We start from the raw sequence: 26,046 nt of genomic DNA, 5'->3' as shown, positions 1-26,046 counted from the left end.
GTTTGGATATGTAAATATATCATACGGTAAGAAAATTGATTAAATCAACAATATAAACAATGCAAAAGTTTTTTCAAACAGCCTAAAACTCTGACTTTAAAAAATTAACTCGCTGTAAAGTTGCTATTAACGTAGGTGCAACTCTAGACTTGTAAAATAAGCCACCATATCAATATCATATATTAATATCCATATATTTTGGTCATTGTAAGACTCGAGAATTTGTTGCGCTCCATTGGATCTTACGGTAACTTATTCAGAAGAGCATCTATACAAATTCTAAAAATTCCATGATCAAGATTAAAAATGATATAATATATACGTGCCTATATAATTTTATAAAACTATATGTATAATTTTCCCTCGATCTAATTTTTCCTAAACAACGCAACACATGCGCATTACATTATTAATTAGTTTCTCTCTCTACCATCCAATATTTATAAATGTATATGTATTCTACCATGCATAAATAGGACAAGCTCTTTTTTTTTTTTTTGAACTGAAATAGGACAAGCTCTTAACTAGTAAACATCAAGAAAGAAGCAAGAAAAATGCAAACACAACACTTCTGTTCATCTCTCTTGTTCCTGTCTCTTCTCTGTCTGTCATGGGCTTTGATAATCTCATCGACGCAGCCTCCATCACAGCCACCGCCACAGCCTCCATCACCGCCACCATCACAGCCTCCAGCGCAGTCTCCATCACAACAAGCCAAAATCGCTTGTAAAGCCACTCCATACCCGAAACTCTGCCGCACAATCCTCTCCGCCTTCAAATCCTCGCCGTCCGATCCATACCGTTACGGAAAGTTCACGCTCAAGCAATGCCTCAAACAAGCGCGTCGCCTTTCCAAAGTTATCAACCGTTTCGCCCAGCGCGTACAGAAAGATCCCGGAGCGTCCACGGCGGAAGAGGTCAGCGCGGTGGCTGACTGCGGCGACCTGGCGGAGCTTAGCGTTGAGTACCTTGAAACGGTTTCGGATGAGCTGAAAGCAGCGGAGCTAATGACGGAGGCGCTGGTTGATCGTGTCTCGAGTCTTCTTGGCGGCGTTGTGACGAACCAGCAGACGTGTCTCGACGGTCTTGAGGACGCGAAGAGCGCGTTTGCGACGGTGATTGGATCGCCGTTGGGGAATGTGACGCAGCTCTACAGTGTATCACTGGGGCTTGTGAGTCACGCGCTTAGCCGTAACCTGAAGCGGTATAAAGGATCCAAGGGTAAAATCTTCGGTGGTGGTAAAAAAGCTGTGCGTGAACCGCTCGAGACTTTGATTAAGGTAATTTCCTTACTTTATTAGCTCTTTATTTTATTTTGTCTTCGTGGGTTTTTAAATAAACTTATTATGTGATTTTAAAACTAGATACGACAAAAACTAGCATAAACAATAGACTAACACCTATGTGTGTTTAAAAAAAAAAAAAAAAAAAACTATGTCGGAATATCAAGATACGTTGAGAAATGGTTAATATAAGTATTATTTACTTTAATATTCTTCAATATTGTTAATTATATTGAATTTGTTCTATATAACTAATAATGAATATGTATGTGAAAATACTTATTAAACTACTTTGCTAGGTTTACCATTCCTGTGGTGGACGGGGATATTTCACAATACTTACATTGTGAAAAATCACATCCTACAAGTTTAAAAGTTTTAACAGTACGAAACTATACTTTTAACAAATGGGAAAATAAAATATAAATAGGTAAGATGCAACGTATTAAAACAAATGAATTCATCATTTTTAGTTGCTTTAAATTTAGGAAAAGTACATAAACAGCCTAATTTACTTTGCTTAATGATCAAATGTGCGTCGGTCATAAACTTCTTGAGCTCTATTTTTTTATTTGGGGAGAAGGATGTGATTAAACTGATCAGATCATTAGATGTATAATTATATAAATGATCTTATTCGTTTTGGTTAACTTATAGATCTGCACATGTGGTTCAAATAGTGGTTGGAGTGTACGTACGTACTTAGTACAATCAATAATGGCATATGGCCACATATAATACAAAGTCAACGGAATTCTGTGAATATGTCGAAAGACGTTTGAGTTTTGACTTGCAAATTTAAAACTAGAAAGTACAAACATTAAACACTTGAAAGTTGAAACTTAACAAGAAAGTAGACAACAAAAGATATGCGAATAAAATCACATGGGTCCACATGCTCTTTCCGGACCAATCAGTACCCTCACATCACATGGATTCCCCCCTCCCTATGTACATCAGTTTTATCATGTTCGTTATGATTAGAGCATGTTTATTGCTAAAATCCTTTAAGGATCTCTTAAGTGGACCACAGTAAAAAAATTAAGTGGATCAGAGAGAACAGAAACAGAAACAGAAAAAGAGAAAGATAGAAACAAAAGAAGAAAAACAAGAGAAGCAACGACCTTTCTAGTGCTTAATTAAGCAACATTTTTTCTCTTCTTTTCCTTTTCTCATTTTTTTTAATTATAAAATATTCTAAGCAACCTACTTAAACTACTGCAATAAACATGTTCTTATGATCATGAACTCGATAATCAGTATTATGTTAAGTATCTAATAAGTAACTATAAACTAATCATTGTGAAGGTTTTACGCAAAACATGCGACAAGAGCAAAGATTGTAGGAATGATAGGAAATTAGGTGAGCTAGGGGAAACGAGTGGTGGCTCGATCCTCGTAAGAGAAGCAGTGATCGTCGGTCCATACGAAAACGATAACTTCACCACCATAACCGAGGCCGTCGCTGCCGCACCTAACCACACATTTCCCGAGGATGGCTACTACGTAATCTATGCAAGAGAAGGTCTTTACGAAGAATACATTGTCATTTCAAATAAGAAAAGGAACATAATGCTTATTGGAGATGGAATCAATAAAACCATCATTTCTGGAAACCACAGTTTTATTGATGGCTGGACTACTTATAATTCTTCAACCTTTGGTAAAGTATCTTCGTTTTTTCTTCTTACATTTGGAATGGTTTGACTCCTAACTATATATATGTTTCTTAGAATTTATACTAAATTAATTGTGATTTCGATCGTTGGCGTTGTAGCTGTGGTTGGAGACCGATTTGTTGCGGTAGATGTAACATTTCGGAACACAGCTGGACCGGAGAAGCACCAGGCCGTGGCTGTGAGAAATAATGCGGATGGATCGACATTTTATCGGTGTAGTTTCGAAGGCTATCAAGATACTCTCTACGTGCATTCTTTAAGACAGTTTTACCGTGAATGCGATATATTCGGTAATGATATACTTTACATTTTTAACTCCAAACTAATACAACAATATTTTTTGAATTATTTTATCTTTGCTGTTACTTACAGGTACCATAGATTTTATTTTCGGAAATGCAGCTGCAGTATTTCAAAACTGCAATATATATGCTCGCAAACCGATGGAACACCAGAAAAATGCAGTGACAGCCCATGGAAGAACCGACCCAAACCAAAAAACCGGAATATCCATAATCAATTGTACAATTGGAGCTGCCCCGGACCTAGCGGCGGATCCCAACCCGGCCATGACATTTCTTGGGCGGCCATGGAAGCCTTACTCGAGAACGGTATACATCCAATCCTACATTAGTGATGCTATCCAACCAGACGGATGGCTAGAATGGAATGGTACAACCGGGCTAGATACGATCTCATATGGTGAATATGACAACTTTGGACCGGGGGCTAATACAAGCAAGAGGGTCCAGTGGTCAGGTTATAGCCTATTGAACTTGGCACAAGCCATGAACTTCACCGTCTACAATTTCACTTTGGGAGACACTTGGTTGCCTCAGACTGACATTCCCTTCTACGGTGGGTTGCTTCGCACAGAATGAAAATGTCCTACTATGTTATATTCATAATTGATCCTGCGCCAAAAATAAATGCAATAAAAATTACTATTCATTTTTTCTGTTAGAAATTTTGTATTTGGTGTTAGTTACTTTGTAATGAACGTTTCATGTATTAGGGGGTTTATGCCTATGTCAAAACTTAAAAATATTTACTTAGTATTAATGAACAAAATAATTTTTTTATAAAACTCTTCCATTTAAAAAAATTTAAAGTTCTTCTTACTTAAAAATAGGAACTAATTGATTGTAGCCGTTGATGAAGTGCTATATTACATTAATGGTTTTCGAGAAGCAAATAAGTCGTATACCTCAAACAGTATACTAATTAATATGTATTAATCATCTCATACATATGCAAAACTTCATAAAGGAAAATTGTATGATTATATTTGTTGATGGTAAGAAACAAATTCAGAAACTTTGAAAGCCACACAACACATGAAGAAAACTGGAAGGAGAAATTGTATGTTCGTTAAAAAAAAATTAAAGAACGACAGGCATTTCAGGTAAAAAGGATCAAAAATCAGATTTGAATGGAACTTTGGTCGACGGTAACCACTTTTTGCCGTCGATGAAAGGTTTAACTGTAAACCTATTCGCTTCCTTCTTTGTTAAAAACGTCCTCAACCCTCTCCACTTAACTCGGTTCTTCGTGGAGGCTCCTGGCCCAAAATTTAAGTGTTCAGCATAGAAGATAGTGTCTGGTGCATTGTCTCCTACCCACGGTAACCACCCTTTCGGGTTGATAAATCCGTCCATGAAAGACTTCATGATCACCGTGGTAGAGAAATCTTTCCAAGGCCGGCCTAGGAACGTTTGAACATCAGTTAAGTCATCCAAAGGCAAGATGGTACAATTGTGGATAGAGATTCCAGTGTTTTGGTTCGGATCTTTCTTTCCCTGAGCGGTTATGGTGTTTTGCTGGCCTTTCATAGGACGACGAGGTAAAATGTTGCAGTTTTGGAAAACAACCGCAGCGTTACCGAATATAAAATCGACTGTTCCAAAGATGTCACACTCTCGATAAAACTGACGTTGTGCATGAGCGTACATCGTGTCTTGAAAAGCATCCATGGTGCATCTGTAGAACACAGATAAGTCTGCGCTCACCATAAGAGCTACGGCTTGGTGCTTGGCTGGACCAGCAGTGTTGCGGAAACCCATGTCCCTAGCCATGAACCCCTTTCCGAAGACAGCTATACAATAGAATATAAATAAATAAATGAATAAAAATAATATGAAATTGCACACTAATGAACAAAAACACTAGTGTTTATGGAATTACACACTATTAGCTAACAAGTCACACAAAACCTAAATTCTCATATATAAATCCAGCATTTTCCAAAAGCATCTATTGTTCTTTGTGTGTGTGTGTGTGTGTGCATGAATATTTTTAGTAAAGATATCTAAATAAATCAAATTAGAAACTTTTAAAGATCTTCATATGTATAAGTACTTACCAAATGTGGCCGTTTGGAAAGTTGGTGTTCCATCGATAAAGTTAAGTCCACCAGAGACAATAGTCTTACTCTGTCCATCACCAACCATCACAACGTTCCATTTCTTCTTCTCAACCCTAACATTCTCCACGTAAACTCCTTTCTTCACATATATTATCGTACGCTTCTCATTCTTCTCTTCCACTTCCACTAAAGCCTCACTTATCGTCCTATACTTCCCTGACCCATCTTGCGCCACCACAATGTTCGCTATCTTCCTTAAATCACTACTCTCCAAAAGTCCCCTAGCACTCATCATCGGCAAGTCAGCTTCAGCAGTCGCCAGTAAACGACGATGGTTTAGCTTAATCGAGTCAGCGATTTTCCCTAGCCACGTTATGATCGCTAGCGCATTGCTAGTCATCTCCGTGGAATTTTTCAAATGCGTCTCTCCAAACGTCGTCGTGTTAGGGTTGTTAGCTTCGACCAATGCCTCCATGCACGTTTCTTGGTACGTTTCAACGGAGCTAAGCCACGTCCTGAGATCCGCAACGCTCTTGGAGGACGACGCCGTATGGTCTTTGAGTGACGTCATCGTCTCGTTGAGTTGGTCAACGGCTAGCTCGATAAGCTCCACGCATGCTCCCATCGCTGCTGACGTGGCATTGTCCGTGTGTTTGTTGTCGGAGAATCCGTTAAGGACTTTTGTGAGCTCCGTAAGCGTGATTTGGACAGCGTAGTTGAATAGCTCCTCAGGGTTTAGTGTGCTCGCGTTTGGAGCGGATCCAACGGTCTCAAGACATTTGTCTTTGTGTAATGTAACGTCGCACACGGCTTTCACCGAGACGGAGATTGAATCTCCGTTACCGTTACCCTCCGTTGACGACGGTTTCTTGCCGTTACTATTAGCTGCGGTGCCGACGACTGCTCCTACCACGATGCAGACGAGAACGATGGAAGATATAGCGATAATGGCGATTCTCTTTCTCGTCCTCCGCCTTGCTTCGAGTTTGGCTTGCTCATGCTCGTTAATTTTTCCGTAGGAGGCCATTTTTGTTAATTGCCTCCTGTTCGGACCTTACAATATGATATTTATCAAATGTTTTGGCCTTTGAGTTCTTCATTGTCATTTGCATATAGGGATTTATAGTGTTGTTAATTTGTATATTTTATTTGGCTTGAAATTATTATGGAATTTGGTTATACGCGGTGTATACATATTTGCGTGCGAGGCACTAAGATGAATCGTTTGATACTTTCATTATTAAGCTGAGAACATTGCGAGTGCTTCTCATGTTTATTCATATTTGCTAGAATCTTTCTGGTTTTATTCTGTATTTATTTAACATTGAGATTGGTCTTGCTGTTTATATTATTAGTATATTATTATAACTGAAAGAGACCTCTGATTTAATAGTTGTTTGTAAATTTCCTTTTATTTTATATTTTACACATATTAAGTCCAGATCTTCATCAAAATTATTGTATCCCATCACTACTAGGTGGGATACCAAATCATATATATATATGTCTACTTATAATATTTTCTCTCAACATATAAATGATTTGCAAATTTTATACAGAAACTAGTGAAGAGCACATTGTAAAAGTATTGGTGGAAGTTCTCCGTACACAAACTCCAAACTTCCATTTTATAATTACTTAAAGCTCATAGACATCTCTAAAAGCGAATCCTTCTAAACCTAAATTTCCGAACGGCATTGATTTTTCAAAAATCCAATATACATAAGTTAATTCGGTCTCCAAACTATTGTTATAAAAATATCAGAACCGGTCTTGAAGAAACTCCATCAAAAATTATACCATGCATTAAGAATCAGTAGGAAATATAGGTTGAAGATCGGTCTTAAGTTAATCTATAGGCCCAAATTGTCACCAAAAGTTAAATGAATTAATTAGCATAATGTGAAACTTTGATTAAGAAAATTAGTTATCACAGCATATAACTTCATGTATGCAGATCGAGTAAAAAAAAATGTTTGTTTTATTTGATGGGTTATTAAGCTAGCGTCAGAGGTGTTCGACATGATCTTACAAAAGTCCAAACTACTTCTTGAACCAAACTACTTTATATATACTCGTATAACCTGAAAGCTAGGCAACCTGATCACATTTTCTAATACGGGAAAGTTAGCTGAGAAATGTCCATATGGCTTACAGAAGTCGGTCACATCTACACGACAGACTAGTCCCCGTTTTGAACTCGGAGGTTTTGAGGTACCTTGAAAGGAATAAACTATACATGAATTAGGTTTATTCGTATCTGAAATTAACATATATACTAATTTTTACTTCTTTCGTATGTTCCAAGAGCGGATAAACTTCTCATCCACGTTAAGATTCACTTATCAACCACCTAGCATAAGAAAATATTTGATCTCGGTTTTTAGTTATGAATATAATGCTATCTCACCTTTACATAAAATGGTATACAAATTAAGTGTAAAATAATATGCGAAAAAACATTTTTGGCATCGATGTAACTTTTCATTGATATAGACGTGTTGGTAGGGACTTTTATTAGTGGTTGCAAACATTTGTTCTGTTCACCACTTATGCAACATATTAAAATCTTTAAAATACTATCACACACTCATTTAGATTTTGGGGGGTTCTGTGTGTATTTATGGGTCTTGAAATTGCTATAAATAGACATCAAAGCATATCTGCTTGTCTAATTATAAAACTAAACAGCTACATGATGGATGTTGTATTTCTTAGTCAATCAAAGCTCTCCCCATAAATAAGTGAATTTATTAATTTATATCACAGTAGAGATAATTATAAGCTTAAAAACATTGGCAGAAAGTGAAATGAAAAGAAAGCGAATATATGACACTAAAAAGTTAAAAACAGTTTTTTTCTTTAACAGTTCAACCATTGTATTATACAAAAAAAAATTCCAAAAATATGGTTTTGTTATCTAAAATATCATTGAAATATTAATTAATTGTTTGTGTTATGTAATTAAAACATAAAAACAAAGCAAAGAAACAATCAGGATCATGAATTGCATTTTAACAAGATGTTATATAGCTTACTGTGTTTACGTTTGATTTGAAGTCTGAATACAAATCGTATTTTGTTTTTTTAGGATCATATCTGTCGACGTACATTGAGAGAGACGTCAAATTGGCCGTTCATTTTACGCAAGAGGCACTAATGGAAATTAATAAACTCACTATATATGTAACGTTAATCTAATATAATTGCATATCAAAAAGATTTGGCCAATTTTTATGATCATTTTCCGTTCCAATTATATATGCTTAGTGTACGTCTAAATGATATATAGTCCATAAACTCTTCTTGGTGGTGATCATCTGATAATAAAAGATGTACGTAAATTCTTATTTGGGTTGCTTTTCATCCTTATTTCCGTCTACCTAACTAAATCTAATATTTTTATTGATTTAAAACCAGATGCAAATTATTGTTTGAAGCCTTGAAGCGTCGCAGCAACAAGTAGTTGTGGCTAGTCCACATCACATGTTCATTATACCACATATCACTAACTAAGGGGATGAATAATGCCGAATCAAATTGATATGAATGGAATATTGAAAGTAAATGGAATCAAATGTCTATAAAGTCACCATTTTTTCATCTGCTCTTAAAAAGCAAGGAAGAATTTCTATCGAAAAGTGATCCATGATATTGTATGAGTGAAACCTAAGACGGAGAAGAATCATGTGATAATTGCAGGATTTATAAACAAAATTTGAATCTCCGAAAAACTAATGTACTGCATGTTGCAAGGATGGGATATCCACGTATTGAATGAACGGGTTCGGAAGGCTGTAACATTGCTTTACCCGTAGACTGTCGGAGTTTTTTTTTGTAACATTGCTTTAGCATTACAGTGTTATAAACAGTTTTTTGATGTTTTTTTAGCCGTTGGATTTTTAAGGAATATATATTATTTTCTTCAGATAGTCATTACTCATTAATGTAAAAATGAGCAAGTTTTAGCAGATGCAAACGGAATTGAGATCTATTCCCAACCAAGCATGCGAGTGAACGGAATCTATTATTTGACGAGATTTTGTAATTCAACGCCATATAATATGATATTGACCTTAAAAAAAATATGATATTTCATATTTTAAATAATCTATATATATATAAAAATGTTTGCCTCCCTCCTGTGCTGCCACCTAGGATCCAGGTCAGAAAGTCATCTCACCAGAGCGCGACACCTGTCCACTCTATTGCCAAACTCTGTGTTTCATTAAAAGGGGTAAGGGCTTCGACTTTTGTTTTGTGTGGGCTTTTACATTTTTCCAAGGAACGTGGCCCGTAGAGATCCACCGACGTACTTCACGTTAACTCACGGCGTTACAGAGCCGACGACTCTTTCCGGCTACGACATTCCCGGGAATTGGAGCCAACGTGGAGTTATATCTTCCCAGTATGAGTGAAGACCCGAATACCTGGTCCAATCCGGATAAATTCAACGCGGACCAGTTTATAATAGGTGAAGAAGAGGCAGATTTAACCGCCGTAGCAGGAGTGAAGATGATGCCGTTCGAATCTACCGTCGGATCTGCCCGAGGCTTAGGATGGCGATAATACACGTGGAGCTAATGATGGCGAGGATGGTTCAAGAGTTTGAGTAGAGCACAGACCCAACGGAGAGACAAGTTGATTTCACCAGAAAGTTGGTGTTCACGGTGGTGATGAAGAACTCCTTGAGAGCATAGGTCAAAGCCAGCGTTTATGATAGTCATGATGACTTGATGTTGTTTTGCTACACCTTCCATTACTTGCGAACCAAATCTGTCAAAACGTTCCTTTTTTATTGTTAAGTAATTTCCTTTTCAATTTAATTTTAATAATTAAGTAAATCGAAGAAGCTGAAACCGATGCAAACCTAGGTAAATACTACTACGTTTTGACTAAACCAAAAAATATAGCTTGAATGAACCGGTTTTGGTTTCAGGTAGTTATGAGTAATTAGCTCTAAAAAGGAAAGTTTAGGTAATTAATCATCTAATTATGTATTAGCGTATGATTAATAAAAAAAGTAAAGCAACTAGAGGGCGGGCCAAGTCACCTTTTTCATATAAAGTTTTAATAGTTTTCTTTTTGGTGAATGGTGAGTGGGTGAGGATTTGGGTTCCTAAAAATTTTGATTGTTAAATCATTCAAATCAATTCTTATAATGTCGTTTTGGGATGTTAATTGTTTTTAATGAAATATTTTTTCTGGCTTTCAAATGAGTAGTATTAATATGCCTTATGCATTGGGTGTGATAAACTAATAATCAATTTAAACTGATCATCAAATATTTAAATTGTGTATGAATACGTATAGTGTGGACAAATGATAGTTCTGCTCGAAACTATATGCAATACTATAGAATGTATGATTGTTTAGGCACAAATAATCGGTTTGTTGTTTTGAAGTTCAGTTATATAAACACTGTTTGGCATAATAAAATAGTTTTTATTATAAATTTCCGTCCGTAGGGCGGGCCGACCCTAGTTTGATATATCTTCATGGTGACTAGCAATGTTCTGAGACATGCCTTTAATTAATTACCATTTACCAACTTATAATACGTTCTCGAAAAGATTGAATATATATACAACCACAAACCCGTGTAAAAACACGCATAAATGATATTAAGACAATATATCACATTTTTCTCAACATCTCCTATTTTTATTCCATTCACACGTTAATAGTGAAACTGCACGCATAATTTATGAAACTTTTACACTCTAGAGTATTGCAAATCAATAAATCTTTTAGGATGTCGAAGTTAGTTAAGAAATAAGAATCCTTCGTAAAATAAAACATAAATAACTTTTCAAATAGCCGATACGTGTCAGTTAAATTCTTTTCAATACATATGATGTGTATATATATAATTTTTGTTATATAGATTTTTTAAAATAACAAAAAATAAGAATCTACTCGCTTTTTCATTCCAATTTAAATTAATTTTGATATAACTTCGCCTTTCACTAAATGATTTAAAAGCATTTTATGTTTGATTTTCATATTCTGTGACCAAAGTGAGCCAATGATCAGGGGTAAAATTATTGCCATGTTGATCTCTGCCTGATCAGAAGACATGTTCAGGAAGGGTTAATCCATACGTTACCCATATAACCTAATAAATTTTATATACATTGTGTATCGTACGATACCGAATTCTTATAAGTTTATGTAGTTTTAGGGGGTTAACTAATAAGCTTATATAGTTATAAACTTATAATAATGAACGGTATTAGTCCAAGTTGTGGGTCATGCCATGTGGGTAAAGACTATAGTATGGATTAGTGCCGCACTTTTATTTTGCAAAATTTTGCGCTTACCAGACTACCAGTTTCCTTATACGTCTAAACTATATATTAAAACTTTCAGTATTATTATGTATGTAGAAAATAGAGATGATTTGATTATAAACGACACAGACCACACATCATTTATGAATTACGTATATGAATAAAATCATCAAGATAAATAATTTCATTACGGACCCCACAGCTACAACTGCCAATAAATAACGACCCTTTGTGAAGGTTAAAGCCACAACACAGATTTTTCAAAAGTCTTGAAAAGAATACTTAAGAAATCAAAATATATCATCTCTCCTAAAGATAACCTCATAGTGTCGACATGGCTTGCGAAAACAATCTTGTTGTGAAGCAGATCATCGACTTATACGACCAAATTTCAAAGCTCAAGTGTTTGAAACCTTCAAAAAATGTCGACACTTTGTTCGGACAACTCGTGTCCACGTGCTTACCCACAGACACAAACATCGATGTCACAAAGATGAGTGATGAAGTCAAAGACATGAGATCTAACCTCATCAAGCTATGTGGTGAAGCCGAAGGCTATTTAGAGCAACACTTCTCCACTATCTTGGGGTCTTTACCAGAAAACCAAAACCCACTTGACCATTTAAACATCTTTCCTTACTACAACAACTACCTCAAGCTAGGCAAGCTCGAGTTCGATCTCTTGAGCCAACACTCGAGCCATGTCCCCAACAAGATCGCCTTCGTTGGCTCCGGACCGATGCCTCTCACATCCATCGTCTTGGCTAAGTTTCACCTCCCGAACACGACGTTCCACAACTTTGACATCGACGCACACGCAAACACACTCGCTTCAAGCCTCGTCTCTCGCGATCCAGACCTCTCAAAACGCATGATCTTCCACACAACGGACGTGCTAAACGCTACCGAAGGGCTAGACCAATACGACGTAGTTTTCTTGGCGGCTCTCGTTGGGATGGACAAAGAGGCAAAGGTCAAAGCCATCGAGCACTTGGAGAAGCACATGGCTCCTGGAGCTATCCTCATGCTGAGGAGTGCTCATGCTCTTAGAGCTTTCTTATATCCAATCGTTGACTCTTCTGATCTCAAAGGCTTCCAGCTCTTGACCATCTATCATCCGACCGATGATGTTGTTAACTCGGTTGTGATCGCACGCAAGCTCGGTGGTTCGACCATGACCGGAGTCAATGGTACTCGTGGATGCATGTTCATGCCTTGTAACTGCTCTAAGGTCCATGCGATTATGAACAATCGTTGCAAGAAGTTGATGATCGAGGAGTTTAGTGCCATCGAGTAATCACAGCAAGTAATTACTGAACACATCTCATCTCTTGAGACTATGTGTTAATGTTTTGTCTTATATTAATTTTTCTTTTTAATTTCATGTGATCTTGTGTGTTTTCTGACGTGTGTGGTTCGTATAATTAAGTTGGTGAATTTTGAGTTCTTTGATCTTCGTTATGAACTGTGAAGATATAGAAGAACTCTTTCTTTGTTCCTTTTTTCATCAATAAAAAATAATATAAATAATGTTTTTATTTGCTTGGTATAAATTCTTGAAAAATCCACATCCATATACTATTATGCTATCATATTGGTTTTGTTTGTGATTGATGTATATATGATTGTATGGTAATGGTGGCTCAAAAGGAAATACACCAAGACTGGAACTACACCAAACCCATGAATACTCAGTTTACAGGATTACACATTTGAAATAATGATTTGAACAACCAAACAAAAATTTAATTTGATTTGATTTGCTTCAGAAAACATGAATGGCAAAAAAAAAAAATTTGAAACTTTTTTTTCAATTGTCCATATGATTTTTTTTGGATTGGTAAAAAAATTATTATTAAAAACAACTCTATCTGATTATCCCTTATATAAAACATTACAACATTGTTTTGTAGTCACGTGTCACCATGAGAATGAAATTCAGAATTCTTAAAAAAATAAGTTGGTCCATCTTAACTTATATTATACATTTTATTAAATTAACTAAATAGTATACAATATTCTCGCACTTTCCTTAAATAAAAGCTACGTAATTACTTAATATAGTTAACATATATATGACAATTAATGATTATGAATAATAAATATTTGATAATAATTTTTGTATCTTAGTTCTTTTTTTGTTTAATTTTATGTTATTAAAAGATATTAAACAACCACATTAACCATATAATAAACAAAATTAATTTTTTTCTTATATGTTATATTTTGAATTTTTAAAACGATTATAAATTACTAAAAACGTTAAATATCTCACACTAAAATTTTGTGATCAATGGTTTAATTCTTTTTTTTTGGTAATAACAAGACACAAAAAAATTATAAATCGTATGAATATGAAGTCTCATTTACTAGACATTCATATTATATATTAATATAGTTTAAAATTAAACTATATAACATAGAAAATACTTAAATATGATAATTTTGAAATTTGTATTGGAAAAGTATTGAAACCTTAATATTTTAATTTTAAAATGTTCATTCAAAAAATCGCACAATAGAAATTTTGTGTTTATCATATGAGCAAGAATTCTCAATAATAAATATTTATATTAAAATATACTATATATCTATGTTATGTCATTTATATTTCGTTATATACCATATAAAACAAATAAAATGATTGTTTTGCTTTATTTACTAAGAAGTATCCTAAATAAACAAGATATATTATTTTGATTTATGTGTTTAATCTAATTTAATTATATACATAATACATAAATGAATAAAAATAAATAATAATAGATAAAAGTTATTTTTTATATATAACATTTATTCCGCGCAATTGCGCGGGTCTCAAACTAGTCAAAAAGTATAAACAGAATCAACTACAATATACTATGTAGAAATGACTCTTTGGCTCAATATGAATTATTTATATATCAATCTCATTATGTGAATGCAACGAATAAATAAAATGGAAATAACATTAGTCTTAGTCAAACTTTTAAGCTTTATTAGTTGTTATTTCATAATTGAGATTAACAAACAATAAAATTAAGGAGGAGGTATATTTAGGATTTTAGGGGATTTGGGATTGCAGCAACACGTTAATCCTTTACAGAAGCCTCCAGTGAACCCTAAGCTAATGCAGAGTGTATCGCAGTCTGGTACAATACCGGAATGACATACCCCTGGACATTCATCATTTAACCCTGATCTTGCTTCTGATCCTGTAAATATTTTTTTATGTTAGTAACCCAAAACCCAAGTATACATGCGTTTACTTTAATTGCATTCTTATAAACTTCTGAAATCTATAAATAAAAAATTACATGAGAAAGAATGCTTTGAGATTTTCAGAAAATTAATTTTGAATAATCTTCATATCCTTATAAATATATCTAAGCATGAATATAATTTGGTTTCAGCTATACCTATGATAAGGAACATTACTATGACAGAAACTGCAATAAAAGCATATGGAGATCTCCAAACATCCATGTTTTGTTTTCCTCAATAAATTATTTCTATGGTATCTGTAAAATCTTGAGAATGTTATTTAATTGGATCTTCTGGAGTATTTCAAGATATTTGAAGCTCCTTATATAGGTCCACTTGTGAAATTTTAGTCATATTTATTTATTACATGTCAGATTCAAACCTATAAATTTTGGTAGAAAAATAAATTAGTATATAATTGTTTTTTGACAAACAAATCCATTATATATTAATTGAGGAGCATTGCAATCTTTGACTGTAACCACGTGTCATCACTAAGATTATTCTCAAAATCCTTAGAAAAGAGGTCGGTTTATCTAAATATATATTATATTTTTTGAGGAGCATTGCAACCTTTGACTGTAACCACGTGTCATCACTAAGATTATTCTCAAAATCCTTAGAAAAGAGGTCGGTTTATCTAAATATATATTATATTTTTTATTGAATTAACTATTAAATTGATTAGAAGTGCATAAAAGAATATTTTTTATTCTTTCCTTAAATAAAAGTTATGGAATTACTTAATATGATTAACATATATACAAAAAATTAATGATTTTGAATAATAAAGATTTGATAATAGTTTTTGTATCCTTAATCATTTTTGTTTAATGTATATTATTAAAAAAAAAGTAAACAATCATATTAACCATCTACTAAAAATCTAATTTTTTATATGTATTATTATGGACTTTTTAAACGACTATAAATTACTATAACTTTTAAAAGTCTTACTATGAAAATTTTGTGAACAATAGTATATATATATATATATATATATATTATTTAAGTTAATATATATATTGAGACATGAATATTTTAATTTTGAAATTTGCATTGAATTTTTAAAAATGAGTATAAACTACAAAAAAAAATTCACATTGAAAATTTTGTGATTAAATTTTTAATTTTTTTTGTTACAGCAAATATACAAATATTAATAAAATCATATGAGTAGAAACTAGGAAAATTCAATTAAATATTCATATTAAAATATACTAAATATTTATTTTATAGAGTCTATATGAATCTGTTTGTTGCTGACAAAAACAATTTGGTGGTAAATATTTTTGACCGGATTTTGGAAATGTTTTGAAAAGATTTAGGAAATATAATATTAGAAATTAAGTCAATCTAATTGGTTATTTGAGAATCTTTAGTTAGTAAAATATGGAAGTTCATATTATTTCAAAAAGAAATTACATATAGTTAGGCTATATTTAAATGTGAATAGTTAGTAATAGTATAGGTTAAGAGAAATATATTAAGTATAGTTTAAAAAAATATTCTACCTAGAATAAAGTTGGATCCAACTTTGTGATTCTGTTTTAATAAATTGTACATATTAAGATATAGATGATATAAATAAGATAAACCAAAACCATTTTGAACAGATAAATGGTAAATATTTTTTTTTTCTGAACACACCTTCCTCTTCTATATCACATTAAAAAGTTATTATATTATTTATTAGTTTGAGTGTTTTTGTGTAATTAAAAAACAAAAAGAACAAACAGAATATACATAATATGTCATTTAAAATTTATACATGTTTTAAGCAAAAAACAAAAAAGATTTACACAAGCAATATTCATATTTAATTTGAAAGGAGTAACTATTGTAATTGTATAAATTTAAGTTTCTTCCGCTTATTATGACCTAGTATATAATTTAAATGAGAAAACAAACATCTAAAGTTCTAGTGTTTCTTATGCATCTCTTTCTAGCTTGTTTTGCTAGAAAACCGCATGAACATTTCAACACATGAAGATATTGATCAAGTTTAAACTCTAGATTGGTAGGCGAAGTGTTGTGTTCTTTTGGTGACAAACTATTATATAGTGTTTAAGTCTTCTCTTCAACGGCATAAGACGCCAACTGTGATGGATTCTTGTTGCATCTCCAACAAAAAAAACTATTTCTAGCATTGTACTAAGTTACTAATTCTTCAGATTGTTTTTAGGACAAATCACTCATAGCTTGTGCTTGATTAAAAATTAGATGAAAATGATTTTTAACCATAGCCAAGCACCGAAGCTCAGCTCCAAAACTTATTCAATGAGACGGTGAAAACAACTGAGCCAAGGGAAACGACAACCATCTTATTACACACGTGTTGACAACCAACCGGCAACTGACAGAAGCTCCAAAAAGTCATTACATCACTTCTTCAAGACGGAGTGCAAGTACACAGTACGAAACTGAAACGGAAGATAAAACCTGCTCCGTAGGTAATCCAGTCATTTTTAGATCACTGTACGGTCAAAGATCCAAAACAATTTTGATCCAACGGCTGATCTAATTAATCATCTTCTCCATCTATTACAGATTTTTCCTTTTTGTTACCAAAGGTGGAAACTTTCAGCTCGATTTGTTTCCCTCTCATTCTTCTTCTCATCTCTGTCTCTCTCATTCCGGAAAACCCTAAAAATCTGAACGGACCGATCTCGATCTCAAAGTCCGTACCTTTCAGGTTAATCTTTCTCAAAGTCATAAGCTTTTCTGGGTTCTTGCGCCTTGAACACCTCTGAATCTGTGCATGCGTGTGATTTGGCTTTGAGGGTCTCTGATCTTTAGCTCGTAGGCTTAGATTAATCTGATAAAGACATTGACTTTCCCAGATCTTTCGTTAATTCTGAATAAAAATCAGATTTTTATTTAGAAATTTTTGTTTTTGTTTTGTTTGCAGCTATGGAAGGGAGCTTCGGAAGCTACACTGACAAGACTCGAGTGTTGGACATCAAACCGTTACGCACTCTAAAACCAGTGTTCCCAAGCGGGAACCAAGCTCCTCCTTTCGTCTGCGCACCTCCTTTCGGACCCTTCCCTCCTGGCTTCACACCTTTCTATCCCTTTAGCTCCTCTCAACACACTCCAGATCTCAACCAGAACAACACCTCAGAGCCTTCGTTGGTTACTCCTCTAAGAACATTCAGGTCTCCTCCTCCTCCTCCTCCTGATACAGCAACTAATGGTGATGCTGTGGAGTTAACAGTGAAGAGAAAGATTCCAAGAAAGCGCACACCAATCGCTCAGAACCCGAATTTCTCGAGTGGGATCACAGTGGCGGAGAAAGAGAACGGCGACAGGAAGCTGGTGATGAGTGTCCTCACGCGGTTCGACGCGCTGAGGAGGAGGCTTTCACAGCTGGAAGATGCAAAAGAATCCGTCACCGGGATCATCAAACGCCCTGACTTGAAAGCAGGGTCCACTTGCATGAGCAGAGGCGTCAGGACCAACACCAAGAAGAGAACCGGTCCTGTTCCGGGTCTTGAGATAGGCGACGTGTTCTTCTTCAGATTCGAGATGTGTTTGATCGGTTTACACTCTCCATCCATGGCTGGCATTGACTATCTCGTCCTCAAAGGAGGAGGAGAAGGAGAAGAAGAGCCTATAGCAACCAGCATTGTCTCATCTGGCTATTATGATAACGACGAAGGTAATCCTGATGTGTTGGTGTACACTGGCCAAGGAGGTAACGCTGATAAAGATAAGCAATCGTCTGACCAGAAGCTAGAGAGAGGTAACCTCGCGTTGGAGAAGAGTCTGGTTAGGAATAGTCCGGTTAGGGTGATCAGAGGGTTGAAAGAAGCTTCTCAGAGCGCTAAGATTTACATATATGATGGTCTGTATGACGTCAAAGAGTCATGGGTGGAGAAAGGGAAGTCAGGACACAACACTTTTAAGTATAAGCTAGTGAGAGCTCCTGGTCAGGCTCCTGCCTTTGCTTCGTGGACTGAGATACAGAAATGGAAGAAAGGTTTGCCTTCGAGGGAAGGAATGATCCTCACCGATCTCACTTCGGGTGTCGAAAGCATCGGAGTCTCGCTTGTGAATGAAGTTGACGGTGAGAATGGTCCTGCTTACTTCACCTACTCAACGACTGTGACGTCGTTTAAGCTTACTCAGCAGCCTTCTTATGGATGTGAGTGCGGCGGGGCGTGCAAGCCGGGGAACTTAAACTGTCACTGCATAAGGAAAAACGGAGGTGACTTCCCTTACTCCGGTAACGGAGTTTTAGTTGGTAGAAAGGGTATGGTACATGAGTGCAGCCCGGCTTGCCTCTGCCCGGGCTGCAAGAACAAGGTGACTCAGATGGGAGTGAAACTGAAGCTCGAAGTGTTCAAGACTGTGAATAGAGGATGGGGGTTACGGTCGTGGGATCCTATCCGTGCTGGTTCGTTTATATGTATATACGCAGGCGAGGCTATAGACAAGTCGCAAATGCAGCCAACGGTGGCTAATGATGATTATACTTTTGATACGACGCGTGTGTACACCCCTTTTAAATGGAACTATGAGCCTGGCTTAGCGGATGAAGATGGTTCTGAGGAGATGTCTGAAGAGCCTGAGCTTCCGCTGCCTCTTGTGATCAGTGCTAAGAACGTGGGGAACGTTGCGAGGTTCATGAACCATAGTTGCTCGCCTAATGTTTTCTGGCAGCCGGTTAGTTATGAGAATAACGGCCAGCTCTTCTTACAAGTTGCCTTCTTTGCTATCTCTCATATTCCTCCCATGACTGAGTTGACTTATGACTATGGAGTTACGAGAACTAGTGGAGCTCAGAGTTTATGTGGTAAGAAGAAGTGCTTTTGCGGATCAGAGTTTTGCCGTGGTTCATTTGGTTGATGATGGGGAGATAAGTGACCTCTGATGATTTTTGGATGGGAAAGGTTAGTATCTCTTTTTTATTTGTTACTTATGTACTGAATCTATATTAGATATGTGAATAAAGCTTAAAAGATGGAACCTCTGGGCTTTGTTTACCTGGCAGTGAATGGCGGCTACTCTTGGTGGCAACTAAAGTGTTAAAGTCTCGGTTTGATCTTCTCTTCAACAGCATAAGACGCAAGCTGTGTATGATTTTTTTCTGGATTGTGGAAGATGTGTTCTCATGTTTCTCTCCTGTTGGATATGTAATCATATTAGTGTTCAGACCGTTTTTAAATTCTTGTGGAAACTTGTTTTTTTATTTTAGATTACATGAATGTCATAAAAGGGTAGTCTAGTCAGTAGATAAAACCGATTTTATCAGTCACTGCACTGGCAATAAGATTAACCAGGAAACGAAATGAATGAAATTTTCAATTTTCTTCTCTTTACAAAGGAAAACTGGTGTGTATGTTACAACAAAATGTAAAATTACAGCCGGAGATTTAAGTAAATCTTCTGTTGTTACACTACAACCCAAAACAAACTCTACTCTTGCATTAGTAATCAAACCAAGAGGGAACTTGAACATTTTATAAAATATATAATTTGTATGTACTTCCACTGAAGGGTATAAAGAATTTTGATTTTGAGAAATGTGGTCTGTCCTGATATCATCTCCTTGGAGGATCTCGAATCTGGTTCATTTCAGTTCCCATGTTTTGTTGGGATTCACTGAAACTTCTAAGCTTCTCAACCTCCCTAGCAATCCGAACATCAGAAGGTCTGTAATACTCGACTAGAAACTTGATGGCGAATCTAGGAAGCAATGCTGTCACCACAATCGCAAGCAAGCAAAACCAGAACATCCATGTCTTCGCCACTTGGAATATTGCCCTGTCACAGCCATAAAAATTAGAACATGTGGGCAAAAAAAAAAATGCAGGGAAGCTTGAGGGAAAGAAGTTCTTACCAGTAACCAGGGAGAGTGGGTATAACATCAATCACAACAACACATATACAAGCTGCAACAATAGATCCCCAAATGGCGGCGTGTGCGATCCAGTTCCATCTAATCACATCCATCGCCAAGTGAAGATTCACCACCACAACTGCAGCAATGGTCCATAAATCTCCTAGGCTCGACGTGTCGATGGTACTTCCCCAGTAAGCAAAGAGAGGAATGAAGAAGATAGCTGCACTTTGCCAGACCGTGTCAAACATCGTATACCAGAAGAGCGTGGTCGAATACCCCTCTGCTCTCTGGCCAACACCGTAGAGCTGAGGATGGCTTAGAAGAATCCTCCTCCCGAGGTTTTTGTCGAGTATACCGATAACTATCGTAGGGAAGGAAGTGTATACGACTGAGTACAAGACGCTGCTCCATTCCGTGATGGCTGTTGTCAATGTGTAGCAAGTAAACAAAACGTACCTACGTGAAAGTTGTTGAGAGTTAAGTCTTATAGTCTAAGACGGATAGAACAAAAGGCAGTAAAGACAGTTAACTCACCAAAATAAAATTAAAACGAAAACTGCGTTTCTGTAGAAATTGTATAGTATCATGTAACCCATTCTTTGGTAGTTCCAGTGTCCATGGACGAGGAGTAATGGGACTAAGAATCTGAACTGTCCCATTGCGAAATCAGACGCCATCACAGCTTGCCGACCTTCTTGGCCGCTGATCCCTACCCCAACATCAGCCATTTGAATCATGGAGACATCATTGGCACCTGTCAAAACCCCAAAAACAAATGAGAAAGGTGAGAAAACAAAACAAAGAATCTAGTTACTCTGCTTAGATAGGATCAAGCAAACTGGTCTCATTACCATCACCAATGGCAAGAGTCATGTCAGATGTCCTGTTCTTCACAAGTGCAACGATTCCAGCTTTCTGAAAAGGAGCAACACGGCAGCAGAGTACTGCAGAGGATTTACATGCCACTTGGAAGAGCTGCATTGTAAAATAAAAATTACATCACCATGAAAGACAGACATAAGTAGAGTAAGCAAGAGATCTTCACTTACCACATCTTCAAGATCATTGTCGAGTACATATATGAGACTGGTACCGTCAATAATCAAAGCCACGCTTTCTTCGTCATCACTAGCAACACTAGCATTCGCTTCTTCTAAGCTCCTCCGACACGAATCCAACGAGTTGCTGTTTATCACAATCTGCCTCATGTTTCTAGTCAGAAGCCTCGAGGAGAAGCCAATGGAGATCGCTGTCTCTTGCTTGTCGCCTGTCAACACCCACACTTTAATCCCCGCGATCCTCAGAGACTCTATCGCCTCCGGGACGCCGCGCTGCAGTTTGTCTTCGATCGCAGTAGCTCCTACTATCCTTAGCTTAGTCTCGATGTTCCCAGCGACCTTTCTCAGCAGTCCAGCTCTACCGATCAAAGCCGTGCTCGCCGCCTCGAAGGAAGCATGCCACTGCTCGAACTCTGTATCGTTCAGCTTCCTCATCCCAACAACAAGAGTCCTCAAACCATCGGATGAGTAAGCGTGAAGCTGTTTCTTGGTCGCTTCAATGACGTCACCGTAGGATTCTTCATCCATGACGCTGAACATGGACGAGTCCGCACCTTTTACAAAGAGCTTCACCGACGTGTCGGGGCATCCAAGTATAACCGACATTCTCTTCCGGTCGCTGTCGAACTCGTGCAGTCCCAAGACGTTGAACCTTTGCATCTCTCCGCGGACGTTGATGACTATGTGGCCAGAGGTTCTCTCTATGAGCAAGAAACCGTAAGCAGCTGCTGCGTAGACTAGTGCTTGTTCATCAGGGGACTCCCCTTGATAATCAACCAGCTTTACGTTGGGATCAGATGTGTTGGTGACGATCGGGACGATTGTGTTGCAAGCTGCTAGCGAGAGGAAGAACTCGTTCGCACGTTTTGCTTCTTCTGTTGCTTTGTTGTTTCTCGTCAGCTGAAGAAGTGAAGGATCAACTCTCACCCTCATCTTTGGCTTCAAAGTAACTCCATCAACTGTATCAAAAGGTGTATGTACGTCAGCTAACAGAGAAAACATACTATTTACTAGTCCTGCGGTTTTTGTCCGAACCGAACCAGCCGAACCGAAATTTTCGGTTGTGAATTCGGTTTAGTTCGGTAGGGTTTAGGAAAATCATTTGGTTTTTGGTTTGGTTTTCGATTTTCGAACACAAAAAAATAAAACGAAAATAACCGAAAAATCGAACTGAAATTAACTGACAAGAATCCAAATTTAACCTAAAATAACCGAATTTAACCAAAAATATCCGGTTTTAAAAGAAAACTATACCAAAATTAACCGAAAATTGGTTATTTTCGGAAAATGTGAAGACCGAAATTAACCAATAACCAAACCGAAATCGCAGGGCTACTATTATTACTCTTAAGAAGACAAAAGAGTTTCTTTACCTTCAACGGAGTATCCCTCTTGCTCACTCTCAGCAGGCTCCCTGCCAGAGTAATCCACACCTCCTATACACGCACATTGAAACTCCATCTTGTTGTCAGTGAGAGTCCCCGTCTTATCAGAGAACAAATACTTAATCTGCCCCAAATCCTCATTTATATTCAACGCCCTGCACTGGAAACTCGAGTTCGAAGACTCATCATACATCAGATCATCTCTGGTCATGAAGTACGCTTGACCAATACGGACAAGCTCCATCGATATATAGAGAGAGATCGGTATCATGATCTGATACACAATAACCGCCATAAAGAACGTGAAGAAGATCTCCCAGCCCCAACCGTAGTAGTTATGATTCTTCCCTTCCGGCCTCACGGAGTAATCCTTCCTCCTGTAAAAGAGGATCGTGTCCAAGTCATCCCTGTGCGTTCTCAGCCACACAGCAGCCGTGGCAGCCGCGGTGGTACATAAAGCGATGAGAAACAAAGACAGCAGAATGATCTCTAGATTCATCCGAGTCTCCAGCCTGCTTCTCTTAGACGGCGCTCCAGAGTTGTTCAGCATAGCTTTCGTCTCACTCCCAGCGTATACAACCACACCTAAGGCCCACTCAGTGTTCTTAAGCTCACATCCTCTGAGGATAATATTAGAAGGTCCGAGAGAGAGCCTTCTCCCATCGATCTCCATGTTCGCTTGAAACCCGTATATGTTCCTATTCGGTTTCTCACACTTTATAAACCCATCGAACGTCTCCAAATCAGTAGCTTTCTGAAGAGTCTCCTGCTTAGCGTACCGCGTCTTTAAATTAGACTCTCCATCTAGATTAGTCGTTTGCACGTAAACAACACCTGTAGGATCACTCGTAGCTAATAGCACCATGTCACAAGGGAGAGTCTGGTTGGACACAACTTTAATAACCTCTCCTACACGAATGTACTTCCACTGCTTCTCTTTAAACTCGTTATCCTCGAAAACTAAAGCAAGCCTATTGTTCTCGACTCTATCTGATCTATGCCTCCTAAAATCCTCGTAAGCGTCTTTGATGGCTGAGACTAATAAGACGAACGCTAAGGGCATGATGGAGGCTCCTCTCCCGAAGACTGCAAGCTGAGGGAGCTGATTGAGGACAGCTATCACCAAAAAGTAGACGTAAGCGACTCTGTGGAACTGTTCGAATAAGTTTCTGGGGAGGAATGTGAAGACGGAGTATTTAGCTGTCTTGATTGAGTTGCCAGTGAAGTCGAAGGTCTCGTTGGTTCTGTCGGGGTCGTTGATGTAGATGAGACGAGCGTCCTCGTCTCTGATCTCCTTCTGAGACATGCTTAGCATCTCGGAGTCGGCTCCGGCTGAACCGTGGCGGATACGCTTGGAGCCTAGGTCGGCGAAAGTGACTTCTTTGTCTTTGGAGGAGAAGCTCCATCGAGATGATATGGATTCGTGATGAGGCGGTGGTTTGTCCATCGTCGATGGAGGATGAAAGGAGGGAGCTTTTATTAGGGATTAGGGATCGAATTGAAAACTCTCATTGAAAAGGATTACTACCCAGAGCTCGAATCGGAGATAAAGCCTTCTCCTTGGAGGGATGGTGCAGCGAAATGAGGCGGATCGAGATCCTCAATTGGAGATGAAAAAGGGGAGATTTTTGGAATTGATCGAGCGCGGAGGAAACCCAGAGATTATTCCCGAAATGGGCAGATCCGGATTCTGGAGGATTTCGCTTTTTGAGAGATGGAGCGTAGACGTCAATCTCAAAGCAGATAAAATAATTTAAAAAAATGAGAAGGCTGCGAGGGCAACACGAAGACGGATGAAAAGGAGAGAGATCTGGTGAGGCAAAGAAGAGGAGAAGATCGGAGGAAGGAAGGAAGGAAGAAGAAGAAGTCGCCAATGGCTGGCGACGGCGAGTATCTTTTATTCAGTTTTTTATTTTATTTTTAATTTATATCTTTCATTTTAGAAATTAATAAAACACACACACACAGATTATGGAGAGAAAGTGAGGAAAAGTCATGTCGTGTTGGTCCAGAGAAGCACTCCAATTTTTTCTTAGCCTTCTTCTACAACTTTTTTTTTATACAACTAGGGCTGGCCCGCAGGAGGGAAGTTACAATGAAAACTATTTCATATAAATATATATTAATTTTAAGAAATATTTAAAAATATTATAGATTAAAAACGATATTATAAATCAATTAATAATGAATATAACTCTGAGATCATACTGTTAGCTTTAATAAATATTTTTGGTTTTAATTAAAATGACAGAATTGTCGGCTATAATATCGTCTATGTAATGTTTCTCATAATTTGTAATAGCATAATTAACCAGACAAAAAAAAAATTAAAATGACAGAAATATTTATTATTCTATATTTTCTAGAAAATATAAAATTAGCAAAAATAATTCAGAAAATGTAATTACATATATACTCTTATTACTTTTTACTTCAATTTGACATAATAAAAATCTAAAGTTTAAATAAATAATTCTATATTTATTTCAAGAAGACTCAAGTTTTTTAAAAAAATTATACAAATATTTCATGATAATAAATTAGACTACCACCAAGCTAAATCAGTTAAAATATAATAGAATTTGATAAAACAATTAAATCTCAATTTCAAATACTACATATATAGTTTAATAATAATATAAATAGTTATTTATATTTTCTAAACAGGAAACAATGTTTTAGAAAATATTTATTGCAGATCATATTATATATGTATTTTAATATAATTAAATTTTAGTGTTTTATTGGGTATGTTTTTGTAACTTATTATAGATTTGTTGAACTTTGTTTAATAACAAAATTATTTGTTATGATTTTTTCTCGTGCTATTTTAAAATATTGTTTTAATTAGTATTCCATAAGTTAGTAAAATAATATACTTTTATAGCAGAT

The 26,046-nt window shown here is 36.5% G+C and overlaps 5 protein-coding genes and 1 long non-coding RNA gene across 7 annotated transcripts; 3 read left to right on the top strand and 3 right to left on the bottom strand.

The window, feature by feature from the left end:
* The first annotated feature begins 492 nt into the window (after positions 1-492).
* Positions 493-4,017, top strand: LOC106428156 (probable pectinesterase/pectinesterase inhibitor 47). The gene is made up of 4 exons (XM_048768429.1): positions 493-1,280; positions 2,592-2,946; positions 3,061-3,252; positions 3,335-4,017. The coding sequence occupies exons 1-4, from the start codon at positions 555-557 to the stop codon at positions 3,841-3,843; spliced, it is 1,782 nt and encodes a 593-aa protein (XP_048624386.1). The 5' UTR covers positions 493-554; the 3' UTR covers positions 3,844-4,017.
* Positions 4,018-4,226: 209 nt separating this feature from the next.
* On the bottom strand, positions 4,227-6,413 carry LOC106442984 (probable pectinesterase/pectinesterase inhibitor 46). Its single transcript, XM_013884604.3, has 2 exons — positions 5,325-6,413; positions 4,227-5,057 (listed from the first exon to the last, which is right to left on the bottom strand). Exons 1-2 carry the CDS (start codon positions 6,352-6,354, stop codon positions 4,378-4,380), a joined length of 1,710 nt encoding a protein of 569 aa, XP_013740058.1. The 5' UTR covers positions 6,355-6,413; the 3' UTR covers positions 4,227-4,377.
* Positions 6,414-11,765: 5,352 nt separating this feature from the next.
* On the top strand, positions 11,766-13,158 carry LOC106428166 (nicotianamine synthase 1). Its single transcript, XM_013868919.3, has one exon. It carries the CDS (start codon positions 11,955-11,957, stop codon positions 12,915-12,917), a length of 963 nt encoding a protein of 320 aa, XP_013724373.2. The 5' UTR covers positions 11,766-11,954; the 3' UTR covers positions 12,918-13,158.
* A 1,348-nt stretch (positions 13,159-14,506) lies between these two features.
* LOC125592869 lies at positions 14,507-15,538 on the bottom strand. The gene is made up of 2 exons (XR_007328560.1): positions 15,019-15,538; positions 14,507-14,814 (listed from the first exon to the last, which is right to left on the bottom strand). It is a non-coding gene; the product is annotated as an uncharacterized LOC125592869 (long non-coding RNA).
* A 1,784-nt stretch (positions 15,539-17,322) lies between these two features.
* LOC106428185 (histone-lysine N-methyltransferase, H3 lysine-9 specific SUVH1-like) lies at positions 17,323-20,078 on the top strand. Of its 2 annotated transcripts, none has more exons than XM_013868942.3 (3): positions 17,323-17,558; positions 17,775-19,758; positions 19,860-20,078. In XM_013868942.3, the coding sequence occupies exon 2, from the start codon at positions 17,777-17,779 to the stop codon at positions 19,712-19,714; it is 1,938 nt and encodes a 645-aa protein (XP_013724396.2). In that variant the 5' UTR covers positions 17,323-17,558; positions 17,775-17,776; the 3' UTR covers positions 19,715-19,758; positions 19,860-20,078. The 2 variants fall into 2 exon arrangements, with proteins under 2 accessions (XP_013724396.2, XP_022566248.2); XM_022710527.2 differs by having other exon boundaries at positions 17,418-17,647.
* Positions 20,079-20,157: 79 nt separating this feature from the next.
* Positions 20,158-25,093, bottom strand: LOC106428175 (phospholipid-transporting ATPase 1-like). The gene is made up of 6 exons (XM_013868931.3): positions 23,143-25,093; positions 21,761-22,728; positions 21,563-21,686; positions 21,246-21,465; positions 20,709-21,167; positions 20,158-20,632 (listed from the first exon to the last, which is right to left on the bottom strand). The coding sequence occupies exons 1-6, from the start codon at positions 24,599-24,601 to the stop codon at positions 20,410-20,412; spliced, it is 3,453 nt and encodes a 1,150-aa protein (XP_013724385.2). The 5' UTR covers positions 24,602-25,093; the 3' UTR covers positions 20,158-20,409.
* Between the last annotated feature and the right edge of the window lie 953 nt (positions 25,094-26,046).

The sequence above is a fragment of the Brassica napus genome, chromosome A3, assembly GCF_020379485.1.
Source record: "Brassica napus cultivar Da-Ae chromosome A3, Da-Ae, whole genome shotgun sequence".
Lineage (NCBI taxonomy): Eukaryota > Viridiplantae > Streptophyta > Magnoliopsida > Brassicales > Brassicaceae > Brassica > Brassica napus.
The sequence above is the reverse complement of the archived record's forward strand: the minus strand, read 5'-3'. Positions and strand labels throughout refer to the sequence as shown.

What these genes read in the sequence shown, in the direction of transcription:
- LOC106428156 (XM_048768429.1), top strand. Translation starts at nt 555, where the DNA reads ATGCAAACACAACACTTCTGTTCATCTCTCTTGTTCCTGTCTCTTCTC. An exon ending in CGCTCGAGACTTTGATTAAG is followed by an intron (nt 1,281 to 2,591) that starts GTAATTTCCTTA and finishes ATCATTGTGAAG; the next exon opens with GTTTTACGCAAAACATGCGA. An exon ending in TTATAATTCTTCAACCTTTG is followed by an intron (nt 2,947 to 3,060) that starts GTAAAGTATCTT and finishes TTGGCGTTGTAG; the next exon opens with CTGTGGTTGGAGACCGATTT.
- LOC106428175 (XM_013868931.3), bottom strand. Translation starts at nt 24,601, where the DNA reads ATGGACAAACCACCGCCTCATCACGAATCCATATCATCTCGATGGAGC. An exon ending in AGAGGGATACTCCGTTGAAG is followed by an intron (nt 22,729 to 23,142) that starts GTAAAGAAACTC and finishes CTTTTGATACAG; the next exon opens with TTGATGGAGTTACTTTGAAG. An exon ending in ACAATGATCTTGAAGATGTG is followed by an intron (nt 21,687 to 21,760) that starts GTAAGTGAAGAT and finishes TTTACAATGCAG; the next exon opens with CTCTTCCAAGTGGCATGTAA.
- LOC106442984 (XM_013884604.3), bottom strand. Translation starts at nt 6,354, where the DNA reads ATGGCCTCCTACGGAAAAATTAACGAGCATGAGCAAGCCAAACTCGAA. An exon ending in TTTCCAAACGGCCACATTTG is followed by an intron (nt 5,058 to 5,324) that starts GTAAGTACTTAT and finishes TCTATTGTATAG; the next exon opens with CTGTCTTCGGAAAGGGGTTC.
- LOC106428185 (XM_013868942.3), top strand. Translation starts at nt 17,777, where the DNA reads ATGGAAGGGAGCTTCGGAAGCTACACTGACAAGACTCGAGTGTTGGAC.
- LOC106428166 (XM_013868919.3), top strand. Translation starts at nt 11,955, where the DNA reads ATGGCTTGCGAAAACAATCTTGTTGTGAAGCAGATCATCGACTTATAC.